The following is an 18,633-nucleotide window of genomic DNA, read 5'->3' as shown; positions in this document are numbered from 1 at the left end:
CAGCCTGCTTGGGATTTTTTTTTTTTTTTTGAATGTCAGCCCGGTAGCCAGCTAGAAATTTTTATACTTGCTTCGTTAGAAAGGAAATGGAGAATAGACAACTTCACCGTGTAAAAGGATGCCTTTATGAGTAAAAGCAAGGGCAACTGTTTAAGATTTCTCTAAGTACTGGTCCTTGCTATTTTGGACATTTCATATTCTTTTTTTTTTTATAGAAAAAAAATTTAGGTAGATGCAACATTAGTTACTATAGACCGCATGTCGAGATTTATATAAATCACTTTCAATACACTTTTCACATCGATAACATGATTTGAACATATGACTTTTTATAAAGAAATGAACCATTCTTATCAATTGAGTTAACTTGTATTGAAAACATTCTAAGTTCATGCTCTTGTTTCATGAACACGAAAACAAATTGTACTGACCAAAAACAAAGGCAAAAAGAGAAAAGAGAAAAAGTATCAACGAAGACCAAGGAACCTAAAAGAAAAAAAAGGAAGAGCGCATATGCATGTGGTACTGATAAAGAAGCGCATATGCATGGGTGTGCAGAGTCTAGGTCTGTCAATCGGGTCTAATGATTCGGACTTTCATAAGTTCAAGTTCAACTCATTTAATTTGAAACATTTTCGGGTTTCGATCTATGAGTTTCGGGTTCATAAATATGAACCTCATACTCAACTCACATAATATTCGTGTTGTGAGCGTTAATCGGGTTTAGCTCAAACTCACTTATTACTTCTTAATTTTCTTAATATAATTACTATAACTATCAAGTTGTAAAACTAATTTAACATTTACAAGACTATAATATTAAAATTAAACATGAACAAATAATAGTTCTTAAAAGGTATATAAACCAAAAAGTTTTCAACAATATTTATATTTAATTCGTTTAAAATGCATGAAAAATAATAATAAAACATGTGATTATAAACCAATACATCTTTAAAAGTTGAAACTTTTTTTTTTTATAATCTTGTGATTTGAATCCAAACATGTTTGATGATTTGTGTTTGTAGGCCAAAAAGAAATCAACCAATATTATGCCAACACAAAAATTTACTCAACCAATAAGAAAAGTTAGAGATTCAGTTATGCATTACTAATATTAGCTCTCAAGAAAGCTCATGGAAGAGTTTTTAGATGTATTTTTGTATTTGTAATTTATATATATTTAGTATTTAGTAATAATATATTTGGATATATAATTATACATAATATCAAAATATAAATATTATATATATAAGTATTTAAAGGGTCGGATTTATATCGGGTTTGAGCATAATAAGTCCCAAACTCGGCTCATATTTAATTCGAACCTAATTTTTAGGCTCAAACTCAGATTGACTCACTAAAAGATCGGGCTCATCGGACTTTTTATCGGGCCGAACGAGCCGAATTCAGACTGATCCAACCCATTGACAGTCCTAGCAAGAGTCTCCGGAAGTGGTAGAATGGAAAAACAGAGGCTCCGTTTGGATTAGCTGTTTTTGGGGTTGTTTTTCAAAACAGCACTGTAGCATTTCGTTTTTGAAATACAAGTCCGTTTGGATTAGTTGTTTTTTAGATTGTTTTTCAAAAACTATATGCAAAACTTTTACTGTAGATGTTTTTTTGGATTATTTTTAGAGGTATTTTTAAAACATATTTTTGGGTATTTTTATAATTTTATTTTTACATACATTTATGCATTTATAATAAATGTATAAATATTATAAATAAATATATTTATATATTCGCTAAAAAATATATAAATGTATTATATTATATATAATACATAATATAAATATATTTATAAATGTATAAGTGTATATTATTATAAATGTATAAATTATAAATGAATATTATATAAATTATAAATTATAAATTATAAATTTTATATTTTTATATAAATATACATTTATGGATTTATAATACATTAATAAATATTTATAAATAAATATATTTATATAAAAATATAAAAATTTATTATTATATTTATATATAATACATAATATAAATATATTTATAAATGTATAAGTGTATATTATTGTAAATTTATAAATTATAAATGAATATTACATAAATGTATAAATGTATAAATTATAATTATATATTTTTATATAAATATACATTTATAAATATTTATAAATAAATATATTTATGTATTTATATAACAATATATAAATATATATGTATATATATAAATGTATTATATTACATATAATACATATTATAAATATATTTATAAATGTAAAAGTGTATATTATTATAAATGTATAAATTACAAATGAATATTATATAAATGTATAAATTATAATTTTATTAATATATATTAATATTATGTATAAATGTATTAATATAATTAATATAAATGTACAAATGTATTAATATTATGTATAAATGTAAAATTAATATTATGTATATTAATATAAATGTATTATATTATGTATAATACATAATATAAATGTATATTATAAATATACATTAATATATATATTATGTATAAATGTACATTTATATAAATGTAAAATATATATTATATTATATATAATTTATATAATATATAATATTCATATAAATATATTATAAATATGTAAAAATATTTTTTAAGTAAAATAAAATATTTATAATATGTAAAAATAAATATATAAATATTTAATATATATATAATATACATTAATAGTATTAATTATAAATACTATAATATTATAAATATGGTGTTTATATAATATTTCAATTTGTAATATTTATTGTATATTTCATTATATAAATATTCATATAATATATAATATATAAATATATAATATATAATTTTCAATTTGTATAATATACATAATATTGTATATATATAATATAATATATTATACATAATATACATTATTACATTATTACATATTATGTATATTATATATTATACCTAACATTATTAGACATTATTATACACAATAATGTACATAATAATATTATACATTAATAATGTATATATTATAATATAATGTACATAATATATTATGTATAAATATTTACACATTTATGTATACAATATTACATATTATGTATATTATATTATGTATATTATAATATATTATGTATAATATTAATGTATATAAATATTTATATAATATATAATATATATAATTTTCAATTTGTATATTTCAATTTATATTAATATAATATATATATATATATACATAATTGAAATATACATATGTAGTTGTTTTTTATATAATGTTTGGATATGGTGTTTTTGGAGTTGTTTTAGAAATACATGGTTCCGTTTGGATTGGTTGTTTTGGGGTTGTTTTTTAAAAACTATACTATTCATTTTTTGAAAAACAGCAAATGTTGTTTGGATTAGCTGTTTTTGAGAAACGCTTGTTTTTCAAAAACAAGCTTGTTTGGATTTATCTGTTTTTGAAAAACAGCTTGTTTTTGAAAAACAAGCTGGTTTTTATTAGCTATTTTTGAAAAACATCATTCAAATTGGGCATTAAAAAAATCAATAAATTTCATTCACCAAAATACTTTAGCAGTACACCACTGGTATAATTAAAAGTAAACTTAATAGATAGAAATTTTGCATAAGTGTACATGCCATATACAATAGCCACCGTGGAACCATTATTTATGCTTTGCCATTCGCAATCCGCCCACTAGTTACAAAAGCACTAAATAGATAACGACAAAATGGAGCTACTAATGTTGGTGATAGTACATGCTGTTTGCCAAGGCGCTCCTGAATTCATTCCAACCAGCAATTCCTTGAGGCGACATATCCAGTGGTTCTGCGCCGGCCATTTGATCCACCACATGATTTATATTATCTGCCTGTGCTGCAATAGTCTCTTCTTCAACAAAATATGCATCATTCGGGACATTATCACGCATAAAGTTGTGCAATGCACAGCAAGCCAGGACAATATTATTCTGTGTCGCCATCAAATAGTTCTGCATGGGGCCCTTAAGTATCGGAAATCGCTTCTTAAGAACACCAAACGTGCGTTCTATAATGCCCCGTAAAGATGCATGGCGTCTGTTGAAAAGTGTTCTTGCTGCCCGCTCCTGTTGGGTTCCCCGTGCACCCCTAAAGGGAGCCATAAATCCTGGCATGTTCGTGTATGCCGCATCGACCGCATAATACTTCCCTGCACACAAAGTAATTATAGTTAAGTGCATTATAAATATTACTATAAATGTTTTAAGAAATATCATGCGATAAATTCCAAATGGATGATTTAATACCCAAATTACCTTTTGGTGGCCGTGGAAAAGCACAATTAGGATCAAGTAAGACATCTTTTAAGATCCTAGAATCATGTGCGCTACCCTCCCACCCTACCCTGACATAAGTGAATCGCATATTATGATCACACACTGCTAATATATTTTGCGATAAGCCGCCATGCCTATTCCGATAACACTCCCTGTCTTCGGCTCTACACCAAGCTGAAACATGCGTTCCATCAATAGCTCCAACACAATCCTAATCACAATAAGTAGACGTTCAGTCTCCTATAGATTATAATTAATAAGAGATTTCACAAAATATCTCTAACCTTAAACTAGGGCCAAAACGTAGCACTGTTCTGTATTCTTGGATTCGTCGTGTGATAATCTATCGGCCGGACAAAGTCGCGTCCCAAGCGAACGAGAGATCGAAGGCATCGTCGTAGATGACGGTCCGTGGTCTCGATTGTGCGTTGGAATCTCTCGGCTAGCACCCTTTGTCGCTCGTTATGGCTCAAGCAAAGAAGGCAAATGGCGAGAGACTAGTGAATGCCTACCCGTCCTGTCGGGTGGGGCTCCCAATAGCCCCTCTCAATCAACAAATCACATAACTGGAGGAAAAGCGGAGCTTCAATTCGAAGGTTGTCGAATATTCTATCTCGATGGCTGTTTATGAGTTCTACAACCCATTGAGCACCCGACTGTGCACCATCTCGAATTCGTCGGCGCTCCACAGGGTTTAGATATGGGTCGAACAGAGCCAATCCAGCAAGCACAAAGTAGATGAAGGTCAAAAGTATCTCCTCCTCATCTCCTTCGTCGAAGAAATCCCCACCTTGCAAATAATGCTCATACTCCATTTCCAAATGTGATATCGGCAGCCAAAGTCACTCGTGATCCTGAGGAAAAAGGCCATTTTCAAAAGGCATGATCAACAACAACGCCATTATCTCCTAATTAAAGCATACTGGCAAATAGCTATATAGCATCAGCAAATCAAGAAGGCAGGTTATATGCTATTTCGGGCAACAAATCTAAAAAAAAAATCCGCCACATGATTTCTGTTTATATGGCAATAGCTCTTGGAATATATATTCACCATAGTGAATAAGATTCCAAGTCAAGACAGCTACTAACAAGCCAATAAGTGAATATTTGGACAGCAACAAAACCTGGCCAATCATATACCTTAGGACAGCATGTTACTTTGCCATTTCAGTTCACAACATTTGTAGCTATGAACAAATGCCTTAAAACGAGTAACCTGTTGTTAATGAAAACTAGGACCACATTCCTAATCCTATCCTTAGAAATTATCCCACAAAGTCATCCCCAAAAATATATACTACTCATGGTTTTAAATAGTAACCAACAGAGGACCAAACACAATTAACTCAAATCCTGCGTTTCGACATATAATATCCAGGGCATTCATGGACACAAAGCACCCCTGAATTTAGAGATTAACCAAGATAGTCAATGCCACAAACACATCATCAATAATAATAAAAATTGAACAACTCCAACCCAATGCAATAAAAACTGAACAAACTCATGGCCAGTAAGGGGCCGGAATCCAAATAGACAAATCACAACACCTCTGAAAAAAAAACACTCAAATGGCTCGGTAGCAAATGCTACAATATCTGAGTTGGCTATAAAGAAATCAACAACTCAAGTCAACAACTCAAGTCTCAGATACAAGCTCCCGATTTCCGCGAAACGACTACAATGGAGGTGGGGGAGGGGGCTCCTGCGTATCCGGCGGGAAACAGCCTTTTATTTTCATAAATGTGATGCGGTCGGCGTCCGATTGTGCTAAATTCCAAATGGCCAGCTCTTGCTTATCCTTCAATATTTCAGCCACGGCCATTTTGGCTGCGTATGAAACGTTCTCCATTCCCCGAAGTTGATCCATGGCAGCTTCATAGGCAGTTTTGGGAGGGCCACCGCGGCCGGAACACTGCTTGTCCGGAGAACTGACTGACACGCCTATGCTGCTGCTCTTATGGCGACTAACCAGGGACTCAATGGTGTCAAGAGCCTTCATGTACCTATCAGAAGCTGAATGGGAGGCGGTGGACATAGGACTACCGCTTGACATGTCCCCCGATTTCCGCTTTCCTTTGCCCTTTCTCCCTTTCGCTGCATTTGCCCCTACTAACTCAGTTTCAACACCCTCGTGCGCAGCGTCCGACCTTCCCTGTCCCCGTGACGATTGGGCAAGGTTCTCCATGTATCTCTCCTCGGGTGAAGTACGGGGCTCGTTCTCAAAGCCAGCGCTGAAATCCCCAGTTGCTCCTTGGTTGACAAAAACCTCCTCAAGCAAGTGGTAGACGGTGCAGTCATCTTGAAATTTTAAATATTTTGGGTTCAGCTAACGAAAAAAAAAAACCACAGCCAAAAGGTTATTTGAGGGAGCTGCACGTATAATCTGACAACTTTTAATAGACAAATTGATATAAAAACAATTGACTTGACAAAAAATACCTGTGCAAGCTCAGCCCACTTGCTATCGTCCATGAGCCAGGTAAAATTCTGGCTATCCCAACCCAGTCCCGTTTCCCGCCTCTTGAAGGCAATGTACAGCTTGGTAAGTTCTCGCAAGGCATAGTATTTGGCTCTTATGCTGTCCCATGTGAACGATGTGCCAAATTGGCAGTTCAACTGCTGTTGAATCTCGGGAACCACATAGCTACCAATATTATTGTCCCTAATTTCACTAGCTGTATGCATGCTGACTAGGCGCTTGGCAATTTCTATTTCCTGCTGCCTAGTGAAATAAATTTTCTGGTGGCCTGGATTGCGCCTTTGTTTTCTCATCTTATTAACCCATAAATAAAGGTAATCAGAAACGGTTGGTACTTATACTATCGGCCGGACAAAACTATTTGAAATAATAAGTAGCGAAAGTAGAGGATTAGCATGTATTACCTTGTAATAGTTAGAAATGCACTTTTGTAAATCGTTTTCCCCCCAAGCTGAGTTGGATCCCCAACAATTTACACCTGTTTTCGTCTTCAATGCTGTGTTTACACACGAGTCAAAATTAGTCGCACTAATTAAGGGTGCAAAACAGAGTCAGAGCCACACAAACTACCTTTGGAAGCACGGCGAGTAATAGGGGGCATGTAACCTTAGACAACGGCAATGAAAACACCAACCTACCCTGTTTTGTAGCACCAAACAGCAGTATGAAGTTAGACTGCAGATACCAATATCTCATCTATAGCCGGAGAAGACAATTTAAAATCACAGAAATAGCATCAGAGAGTTCATTTTGGGGTAAAAACACAAGAACTAATACTACAATAATACGAAAACAGGCTCCACAGGGTCGCATTTCAACAAAGCGAGACACACTCATGGGGGGAATAATATCCCAAAAAAGCACAATCAGAAGCAGCCCAACAAATATTTTATTTCCATCAGAAGCACAAACATATGCTTCTTTCACTGAATTTAGGCAATTCTAATGAATCTCAAGCAAGTAAGGTCATTTTCTTGGTAAATTTATATAAGGATTATCGAATGCAACCACCAACTCCGGCAAAACAGCACCAGACAAAATTCATGACCAGCTGATATGAATTGAAGTCAATGCCGTATTGTGGTCAAGAGATTTTCTCAATATTTTTCAAAATGAAATCTGACATTGAATCCAGAGCATGGCCAGTTTATCGTCTCAATATTCAAACCAGTTCAATTTTTCATGGTTCATTTTCAGCATTGCCGAGACTTGGTTCAGACACCACAATACTCTGCACAACTAATCTCTAACTCTACTGTCCAACACCTCTAAACGGCCAAATTGGAAAATTGAAAGCAGCAAGCAAATTTTGACCTCACAGTAAAATTTTTGGGGCATCCGGACATCAAATTTTGAACAACCCACGCATTATTCTTTACAATACGCAGCAAGAACAGTAAAGTGAAAGCCGCAAAATGCCTTAGAAACATAACCTTAACAGTAAATCGAAGGCCGAAGAGGGGTCGGAGCTGCCAGTCACTCGAGATGTGCTGCTCGCTGTGAATGGGGGTTAAGATCCTGATGGATTGAAGCGCGAGGATGGGCTCTTGCAGACAAGGTCGCTCTCAAAGAGGGGCGTACTAGCAAGATGGATCGAAGAGCGAAGAGGGGGTCGGAGCTCAGAGGAGGTTTGGAAGTGAAGTCGCAAGCTGAAATCGCGAGTTGAAGGAGGCTGGATTCGAAGGTTGCGAGCTGAAATCTGCTTCGATTACTCACAAATTCGCCTCTCGATGGCCGGCAATGGTGCTTCAGAGGAGTACTTTGCACAAGCTCCTGACTGGTCCCTGTTCTGAGAGTCTTCGACTTCAGCACAGAAGGCAATTTGGGAAAGTAGCGTCGGCAAAGGAAAGCCGAAAACAAGTAATTGAGTATTTTGCCAAAAACGCCGTCGTTTTATTAAAGACCCACTGTAGACTCGTTTAATCAGTAAAGTTGTTTCTCAAAGACAAAAACAGTTTTTGGAAAAACTGTCAATCCAAACGAACCCCATATTTACTGTAGCATTTGGGATGTGAAAAACAGTTTTTCAAAAACAGCTCCAAAAACAAGGATCCAAACACAATCAGAGTGTAGTGTTGCTGTCAATGTCATCTCATCTTTACCCCTGCCACTTTTTCTGCCTTGCCTTTACTCCAAATCACATGAACAATTGAATGCATGAACGAATGAATGAGACTGGCACTTAACCAACGGACCCTGGCCATTTGCTCGAATTGTCCCAATCCCCTTTGGAGTTCGAGCCCCTTGCTTGAAAATGTTATGGTCTGCTGTCCTATGCATGCTGCTTTACTTTCTAGGCCTTCAAACGTTTTGAAGTCTAAACAAGTCTGCAGGTGAATGAATAAATTCTCATGCTAGTTTCGATACAGCACTAAATGAGGGCGAGTGTAAGTGTGTAACTAGTAAAATTCTTTATTACTCTAGTCATGTACTATTAACTACAGAATCAGAAAAGTTATTAGGTGACGTGAATCTAATTAAATTGAGTCTTTAATAATTTGATGAGATGACACGAGATGATACCAAATTATCCATCAATGTTTGACAAAAAAAAAAAAATAATTATCCATCAATGTACAAAGTCCTTCCTAGTCTCCATCAATGAGTTAGGCCTTCAGTCTCGTAAACATAACTTCATGTTCCTTCCTAGTCCCCAGTTTCCAAATAAATATAACTAGGATATAAGTATCCAAATCCATACTCAAACACTTATGGAATTTAAAAAAAGTAGATCCAGACCTAGACCTAGACCTTCATGAGTCTAAATATCTAATAGATATATGTGGATATTTTTCTGAACATATAGTGAATAATAACTAAAATAAAAATATTTTGAAAATATATAGTTAAAAATTACATAAATATCATTCAATTTTAATTTTTAAATAGCAAAATTAATATTCAAGATGTTGAATGCAATACTGTAGATTCAAAGAAAGAACTATTTCAACTAAAACTATTTATTTTCAAAGTTTCATCAACATCTACATTCAATCTTTCATTTGTTTGCCTTTAATTTTTTTTCTTTTCTTGAAAAGTTTTGTACCAATTATCATGACAAAAAATATTAAGAGATAATTTTAGAAACCTTCCCTGAGGTTTCTGACAATTTCACTAACCTTCCCCTAAAGTTTGCAAAATTACACAAACCTCCTCTGAAATTAGGGTTTTGGTAACAGCATTAGTCCAAGTAAAACTAAAAGTGTACTTTATAGGAAAAAATGAAACTTTTATTCCATAAATGCTTCTTATGCATGTATATAAGTTATATTAGTAAAAGGATGAAAGTAATTAAAAGTCAGAAACAATTAACACATATATTGCACTATTCAAAAAGTTCACATTTAATACATTATACAACATAAATAAGCAACAAAACTACACTAATGATCGCCAAATTCAGTCATTTCTCTTAATATAAGTTTTGCTATGATTTTTGTGATTTTGAATTTAAAAAAAATTCAAAATTTGCTTTTCTTTTCCCTCATTTATTCTTTATTTTCGCGAAATTACTTTACAACTATTACAGTTTCAAGTGTTTCAAAGAAAATTTCCACATGAATTCTACCAAAGTTTTCTTCTGATATTGTATACAACTAATTTCTTGTCATTATCAAGTTTTATCGATCACAAAATAGCGCCATTTGATATATCAATTGGCGTTATTTTATAATTATATGTCGCTGTTCACCATTAAAGAAATTCTCAACAGTTATTTTGTTAATTATTTACTAATAGTTAATTAATGCTCTAGTTATTCACGGAGCCTATGTTCTAATCAGAGCATGTCTTATTTATTACTTCCTTCGTCCCAATTATTTAATCATATTTCGGAAATTCAACTTTTAAAAAATAGTGATTTGATTGTGATATTTGTGTTTTTCTTTCCAATTTTATCCACACAAATTCAAAATTTGAATTTGAATAGTAACACGTATATGTTTATAGAGAAAGACTATATTAGAACAAGAGACTAAAAGATATCTTGATTTTCTCAATAGGATAAATATTTTGAAACATCACAAAATGGAAAATAAGATACTTTCAATAGGACGGAGGGATTAATATTATTTGGAATAATTATTGTAGTATTTTTTATGATGTGATGTATATGAGATAAAAAGGTGATTGAAAATATAAAAATATGGGTTGAAAAATGTGTTTATGATGCAAGTAGAATGTGAGATAAAAAAAGGTGATTGAAAATATAAAAATATGGGTTCAAAAATATATTTATGATGCAAGCGAAATATTCTACTGTAATTATTCCAAATAATACTATATTCAAACAAACTAATTATTCCAAACAAACTAATTATTTACTAATAATTATTCAGTCGTTTGATATAATTACACGGAGCCTATGTTCCCCGCCATTCTCCAAGAATCCGAACCACCGCCGGTCCTCCAGCACCGCCACCGTTGAAATCGGCGCTGCTCTTCTCTCTCAGTCAATGCTTACTTTTCTCATGAAAAACAAACTCTTCTCTCTCCTCCTCTTCTTCTTCCTCCTCTTCGCACCATCACCCACTTTTTCCCTCTCCTTCCCTCTCTCCAACTACGGCACTCTCCTTTCCCTATCCCACTCGCTCGCTGTGCGAGTTGCCAACCTCCGTGCCTCACGAGGCGACTTCGCGGGCTCAGCCCGTGCCCGAACTATAGCGCACAAAATCGAGTCAGTTCAGGGACTAGGCCTCTGGAAATTCACTTGGAACCTCGGTTCGGACTATCTTAAAAATTACGCCTGGCGGGATATCAATACGGTCTCATTAACTGACCTCTCCTTTGCCGTTTCCGACCTTAACGAGTTGCTCAGGGAGCTCAACGAGTTGTCCCGAGTCGGCTCTGATTCCGAGCGAGTCGCCTGGGTCGGCCGAAACTATAATAGAGTCTTCACCGTTTCCAGGTCGCTGTTTGATAAACTCCTCAAAATATTTCGACAATCGGTAATGCTTTTTTTCTCTATTTTTTTGAGTTATTATTTCCCAACTTCTGCAATTTAAACCTAATAAAAATTTTCTCCTGGCATTGATATGTGTGTTTTTTTTGGGGGGGGGGGGATGCGATGCTTAGTTAAAAAAGCATAATTTTGGACATGTCTACAAATTGCTAAATGTAAATAAAGAGTGTAAATTTTGTAGAAAAGTGAGTACAAATTACTATTTTATAACAATGAGCCCAAAATTATGCTCTTTTTATGAATTAGAGATTAAAGCGTGCCATTTTCGTTAAACTTTCTTGTATGGCTATTATGTGACATGGTAAGGTCTCTTCAGCTAAGTTTTGAAAGATTTTAGTTGATGAATGAGCTAAAGTATTGTAGAAAATAGCCATATGTTCAAAGAAAAGCATTAAAATCGAGCTTGTAAAGTTTGTAAAATAGACAAAAATTAACAGAATTAGTGCTTAGTGTTAAAAGATGTTTCATTGCAGTGATTATGGGAATAATGGATTGTTTAAATATCAAGTTGAATGATTAAGTTCAGTGAATTTATTTTTGGATGAAGTTCTCTTTCTTTTATTATTTTCTAGTTTAAGTACAAGTTTCTGGAACATGGTAAGCAGCTTACAGATGGAAGTGATTAGAAATATAAAATAAAGCACTGTTTTTCCATGTAAAGATGATTTTTTTAAAGGTTTTTAATGGGTATGGCGCAGGGACCCTTTAGGGAAGTTGTTGAGACAATGCAGAAAGAGGTGGTGGAGGGTGACTTGTTAAGGGACTGTCTTGAGTTAGGTACGAATGACTTGAAGGGCTTGATCCAAGTTCTGAGGGACATGGCTGCACAGTATACTGCCTCGACATTTAGCAGAACTGACTTGTGATCATCTCATGTTTGTGAGTTTATGGGAGAACAATTCAGGGTTTGAAGACACCTTTTGCTTGTGTATGTCTATCCTGTAGTCACTTCAAAATGTTATCAAAAAGCAGTTTTGGTTGTTATTAAGACTTCTACAAAAAAGCTTGGAGTAAATGAAATGATCTACTTGAGTTTTAAGATTATGCTTGAGCTTTTGTATTTTCACAGTTATGAGAATGTTATCAGCAGATTATGAGTATAAATTCCAAGCTGTTTCATGGAGTAGATAACGTTGATCAAGTCGATTTACGTGCCCTTATGAATCAGTTTCTTTATATTCTTGCCCTTATCATTCAAGCAGAAGTTGTTAAGTTTATGAAAAACATAAAGGAGCAAAAAAGGGAATCCAATTTTGGAGCTTCATGGAACATGACTATAAGTTTTGCATCAGATATTTGGGGCACTTCACTCATGGTTTTGATCGAATTTGAAGTTCTGAGTTCTTCTGAAATGTTTATGCCGAATTTAAGGGCAGCAATTTTACTGGCATCATCCACTCTGAAGGAAGGTTTGTCTTCTAGGAATGATATATTGGAAGTATGCAACTCCTTATCCTATTTCATGAAATAGTCACATAACATTTCAGAGGGAATTGTAGATTTCTAGAAATAAGTATTAATCTGGGATGTGTGCAGCTAAAGATGGCTTCCATAGAGCTCAATCACAGAAACCATTTATACAATAGGTGTATCTCTTACTTGGAGCTTTTAAACTGTGCCAATAGCTTCCCAAGGCAGGGGATGGAGTATACTCTTGCTTGTGGGATGAAATTAGTACAGTGGGCAACTTTCAGAAAATAGCAAAGGAAGAAAGCTCCAACTTTTCACAAACAAGAATGGCGAAATTCCTTACTGAACTGGTACAATAAATGGGAAAAACACATTTCTGCATCCGATGATGTCAGAATGGCTCAAGAAGATAAGGTAAAAAGCAGAATTCTGAACTAATTTTAGAAGTGGAACAAAAAGCCACAAATCATGTGGCATAGACAACCTCTTTGTGTTTGCCTAGTTTTGTAAGTAGTCTTCTTATCACCGAGGGTAAACTTGGAGTTATGTTACTTTCTCTTTTTCACTATAGAGAAGTTAAATTTTCCTTTGTTCCAATTTGCTTGTCAAGTGAAAGATTAAATGGTACAGAAAGCCGAATGGCTCTAGGTTGTGTGAAACTGGCTTTCTAGGGAGGCATTTCAATGAAAACCTTGCTATCTGGAAACTGCATGGCCTTATGTTCTGTATTGTTGCTTGAATTTGTTACTTAGGTACCTACTGAATGGTGATCTAAGCGGTGAGAACATGAACAATATCATGTTAAATTAACCCAAATTGAGTTCCACCACAGTAATCTTTCAAGCTTTAATCTTTCTTCTAGATGAGTTCAGTTCTTCCATTTGGCTCTATTTAGTGTAATACTTCCTGTATAGTTATAAATCTTGAATCTGTTTTAGTTAAACCACTCCTAATAATGTTTAGTCTAACCCTTTCTTTTGCTAGCCTCAGTCAGCCATTTTAACTTAGTTTGTTTTTACCTTTGACTTGCCTAAATTATCTTAATCAAGTCAGTAAATTTATCTTCTAAAAGTTAATGTATAGGTAGGGATAAGCTATGATGAGAAACAATATGGGGTTGGGCACCTTTCTCGTTTAGCATTGGGGGATATTAATCTTCTAATGGACTGAATCTCAGAATTCACTGTGACAATTGCAAACTTGTGTTTTCTTATCTCTTCAATTTATTTTGTTCGTGTAGAAATGTTAAAGGAACATATTGGACTATTCTTTTCCTCTTGTTTTGTCTGGGACATTGATAAAGACTTAGTTGCTGGGTAATATGGCCTTCTGTCTGTATGTCTTGTTTCAAAGGGTGGGGAGATTGACAGAGGTCAATCATTTGGTACAGTGACGTGCAGTGCATTCTATTAGAACTCTGACCTGATTTTGTGCAAGGGCATGAACGGGATAGTCTGAATTCTCTCAGCTAATCATAATTTAAGATTTCAATTCAAAGTGTTGGATATTGGTATCATATGTCAGATCCATTTTCATCGAGAATATCTTGTTAAGAGATTGCAAAGAGAATGTATCTATTTCTCAAATGCTTATAAATTGTATTAAGAAACAAATAGCAACTAAATTATTGCAGATACAGAATTGGATGATTATCATGCTGTTTTTATGACCAATAGGTTTTGCTTTGCTAGAATATTATGTTAGGAGTGTTATGGGTGTCAAGATATGTCAAACGACATTAAGATATGCAATAATGTGAGGTCTTCTGATGAAAAAGGATTTAAACCTTGTCTTTCACAAACAGATCATTGTCCCTCCAATATGGTAAACAATAGCCTAAAGAGTCTGTATCCTGAATATAATGACTCAGAAAAAATGCCTGGCGTACTTTAATGTAGTTTACCTGCTGAGCTAGTTTGATGAATTTCACATAATGATTGTATCAGTTTGTGTCAAATTGGTCAGTGATATGCATCTTTTGGTCTGCTACCATTTTATATGGCTATAAGCTCCTCTCTTTCGGGTTTCTTTGTGTATGTGCGCTTTTCTTCGCATGAGAATCATATCACATCCTGCTTGTTTCTTGTAAGTGGAAGTCAGTTGCAATTTTGCTCTTGATTTGCTATGGGTTGTGTGTATTTGAAACTTAACATTATGTGATGCATCTCTGAAATTACAGCTTTCTCTTAATAAGATGTCTATGCTATAATATTGGTATGAGAACCTGTTTCCAGTATAGTAATATGTGTGACTTCTTTCTTTTCAAAAAAAGTTCAATCATGATTTTCTTATAGGACTCTAAATGCCATCTATCTATCTTATTGTTCTTTTAAATGTAGTATCAACAAATTTGGACAGATTACATATTCACATTGACCGGAGTTGTCCTACAAACTGGTTCCTCATAGCTAAAGGCCCTCACCTTCAACCTTAGACTCTGGTCATGTTACATTAAGAATCATAGAGATGTGAAAAGTTTCATGCTTTGAAAGTTTCATCATTTTCTATCCATGTATTCTTTCTATTTTTAAGTTAATTTTATACATGACTAGAGCTGAATGAGAACTTCCAGAGTGCAAATCTGAGAGTAAAATGAGAAAAGAAAATTGAATTAGAAAAGACTGATTCCATTTTGCATCCTCGCATTATTATACTTGCAATACTTTTCATCTTGAACTTCAATTTGATAATTCAGTCCCTAGACTATCATCTTTTTCTACGTGACCCCTGTTTACTAAATTAATATCTGGATAGACTTTGAGCTCATAAGTAGCTGATGCATCTTTTCCGGCAAAGCACTGCAAGCATTCTAAATAACAATAAAGAAATGATTTTGAGCTGCTGTCTATTTGGTGTCAGTAGTAGTCAAGCTGTTCTTTAAAGCTGATACTTTATCTAATTGAGACATGTCACCAAACTATATTACCTAATGCTGCTGAATGCTGTAATTATACTTGGCTCAAGTGGCATAAAGAAGGTCCTGCTAGTCATTCAAAATAGCCCCACTTGCTGCTAGATTTTCCTTTTGGCTGACTATTTTCTTATAGATATAGAAGTTGAAGTTCTATTTTCTGATGAAGCAAATTAAGTTTTGCCAGAACTTTGATTCTAACCTCTTTTGAATTATGTTCAACACTTCCAAGAGGAGACAGAAGGTCTTTTTGATTCCAATTCCATGGGCTGAAATTTTCTGCATCACACATAGCTTCTATTGGCAGAACTTTGTTTGAAGTTGTCTTCCGTTCTTGGATGATGTATATTGAATATGCAAACCTTTCTTAAGTTCATTAACTGGAGTATTACGAATGTCTTGATCAGCAACAAGTAATTGATGTTACGCTGCTCCCTGCTACATGCTAAAGCAGCTCCAAAAAACTGAAAGAGCTGAATATGTGTGTGTGCGCGTGTGTTTTTTTTTTTAAATTTACATCCTCATTTGAAATTGTAAGAGTTCAACTCCTATTGTATTATCAATTCTACCTGTTGACTATCTTTTTACCAAGATAAGAGCTCAAGTCAAGTATAGGTACATTTACATTCACAACTTAGAATTTCAGATGTTGTTGTGATTACTGTAAACGATTAGGAATGCTTAATCACCATGCTGCCATATGCAATCTGTATTTCCTTCTTGACAGTGTTTGCTCATGAAGCATTGCTTACCACAATTCACGCTTGTGCGAGGGCTCCTTGCACTCAGCAGGGATTGGATTCATTTTGAGTTCCAGGAAAGGCTTGGCTTATTCTGTGATCAATCTTTTTGGTTATTAATTAATTAACTTGTCTGTCCGTCAAAGCTGGTGGCTTATCTTATCGAGACATGAATCGTATATTAGCTAATGCTGCTGAATGTTGGGGCTTAAACAAAACTAGTAGCTGCAATATTTCCCTTTCGTCTGACTACTTTCTGTTAAATAGAAGTTAAAGTTGGTATTCTGCTGATCAAGTAGCTTAAATTCTGCAGTAACTTCGTTTGATTTTATGCTTAGATGTATTATTCTTTTTTCAACTTCAAGAGGAGACGAGGAAAAGGCCTTCTGATTTCATTTCTGTGTCTGCATCCAGTGTATGCAAAGTTGGATTCCACTCATGCATGATGTATTTTGAAGATGAAAACCTTATCGAGTTATTGCGCGCGTTTTTATCAGCAACAAATGGTGTTTCCCTGCTCCTCATAGCACGCTAAAGTGGCCCGGAATCTGGAAGAACTGAACGTGTATGAGGGACCTATGCACAAGATTATTGTTATTTTTTGACAGTTTTGTCCCCCAGCAGAAAAATGGGTAAAGCATCCATCGGTGCAAGTGAAAGAGATACGGCAACCATTGCAGCCCTAATTGTTGTAGATCAAGCTTGTTGCCCTCTCTTGGAGTTTTGACCAGTTCAGCATCTCTTTCCAATGTTGCTCAACTACTCTGCTAGAAATTAATTGCACCAGCTTCAGAAAATCCACAATCACATGCCCAATAAATGCTACAACAGTCAATCATCTTATCATCTGTCATATTCTCCATATCTGCCAAGTAGTAATAATGTTCTTAAGTTGGCATCTCTTTGTACTATAAATGCTCCAAATCTGCTGATTTGACTCTCCAGAGCGTATAATTTGGTGAAGTTTATGAATTATAGCTGCCAAAATCTTGACATGGGTTTTGTGGTTCAGAGCAGAGCTAGAAAAAATTTTCAGGGGGGTAAAAGTAATATTAAAATGTTTTATCGGCTCTTTTTCTAATTTTTTAAGCAAAAAAAATATTCAACAATTAGTTAAAATGGAAAGTCTGTCCTAGTTTATTTCAAATGAAATTTTGTGATCCATATATCCTTTTAGAATATTAATTCATGAACTAATTTAGAAAATCACATAATTTTTTCACTTTCTTAAAATTTCGAGGGCATACTTGAAATTATATCAAAATTTTACGGGAATATTATAGAAATTTAAGGGAGGTAGTGGGGCTGGTTTAGAGGTTCGTTAAATTTGGTGCTGCCATGTAAAAAGGTTATATATGTATGAATATCTTTATTGTCCAACAGCCGCGTTGCATGGAGTTTAATGCAACAGGAGGAAAACATGTGAAGACTTTGGTGTTGGCCGATTTGAAAAAGTAAATGAGTCTGTTGAAGCCATGTGGATTGTTCGTGTCATAAATATAAAAGGTGATTTCCCATTGTGTTTGTGCTAGTCGAATGTTGCTTACCTTTTGATACTAAACAGGATAAATTGACAGTAAAATTTACTTTAAACAAGGATAAATTGTCAGTATGGTAACGAAGGCAAAAGAGCAAAGATCTTGTGCCGGTACTCTCTCCACCAAAATAAAAATAAAAATGAAAAAATCAACAAGGCTTCTGAATTTTCAAGTTGGCAATATGATGGAAAAGAGGATTTTTTTTTTTTTTTTTTGTAATGGAAAAGACAATAGGCGATCGTGAGAATATATATAATTATGAACATCCTATGTGCTGATTCATAGTTTTCTCAATTGATGGGCTGGAAAATTTTTTTCACTTTGCT

The 18,633-nt window shown here is 34.0% G+C and overlaps 1 protein-coding gene across 1 annotated transcript; it reads left to right on the top strand.

The window, feature by feature from the left end:
* The first annotated feature begins 8,488 nt into the window (after positions 1-8,488).
* LOC113758126 lies at positions 8,489-13,715 on the top strand. Its single transcript, XM_027301138.1, has 3 exons — positions 8,489-8,608; positions 11,086-11,694; positions 12,407-13,715. The coding sequence occupies exons 1-3, from the start codon at positions 8,489-8,491 to the stop codon at positions 12,572-12,574; spliced, it is 897 nt and encodes a 298-aa protein (XP_027156939.1). The 3' UTR covers positions 12,575-13,715.
* The last annotated feature ends 4,918 nt before the right edge of the window (positions 13,716-18,633 follow it).

This window comes from Coffea eugenioides, chromosome 2 (genome assembly GCF_003713205.1).
Source record: "Coffea eugenioides isolate CCC68of chromosome 2, Ceug_1.0, whole genome shotgun sequence".
Taxonomy (NCBI): Eukaryota; Viridiplantae; Streptophyta; class Magnoliopsida; order Gentianales; family Rubiaceae; genus Coffea; species Coffea eugenioides.
Note: the sequence above shows the minus strand (reverse complement) of the source record. Positions and strands in the feature narration are given on the sequence as shown.

Excerpts from the sequence above, each read along its gene's own strand:
- LOC113758126 (XM_027301138.1), top strand. The coding sequence starts at position 8,489 with ATGGTGCTTCAGAGGAGTACTTTGCACAAGCTCCTGACTGGTCCCTGT. Across the intron at positions 8,609-11,085 it reads CAAAGGAAAGCCGAAAACAA|TCGTTTGATATAATTACACG; the intron begins GTAATTGAGTAT and ends ATAATTATTCAG. Across the intron at positions 11,695-12,406 it reads TCAAAATATTTCGACAATCG|GGACCCTTTAGGGAAGTTGT; the intron begins GTAATGCTTTTT and ends GGTATGGCGCAG.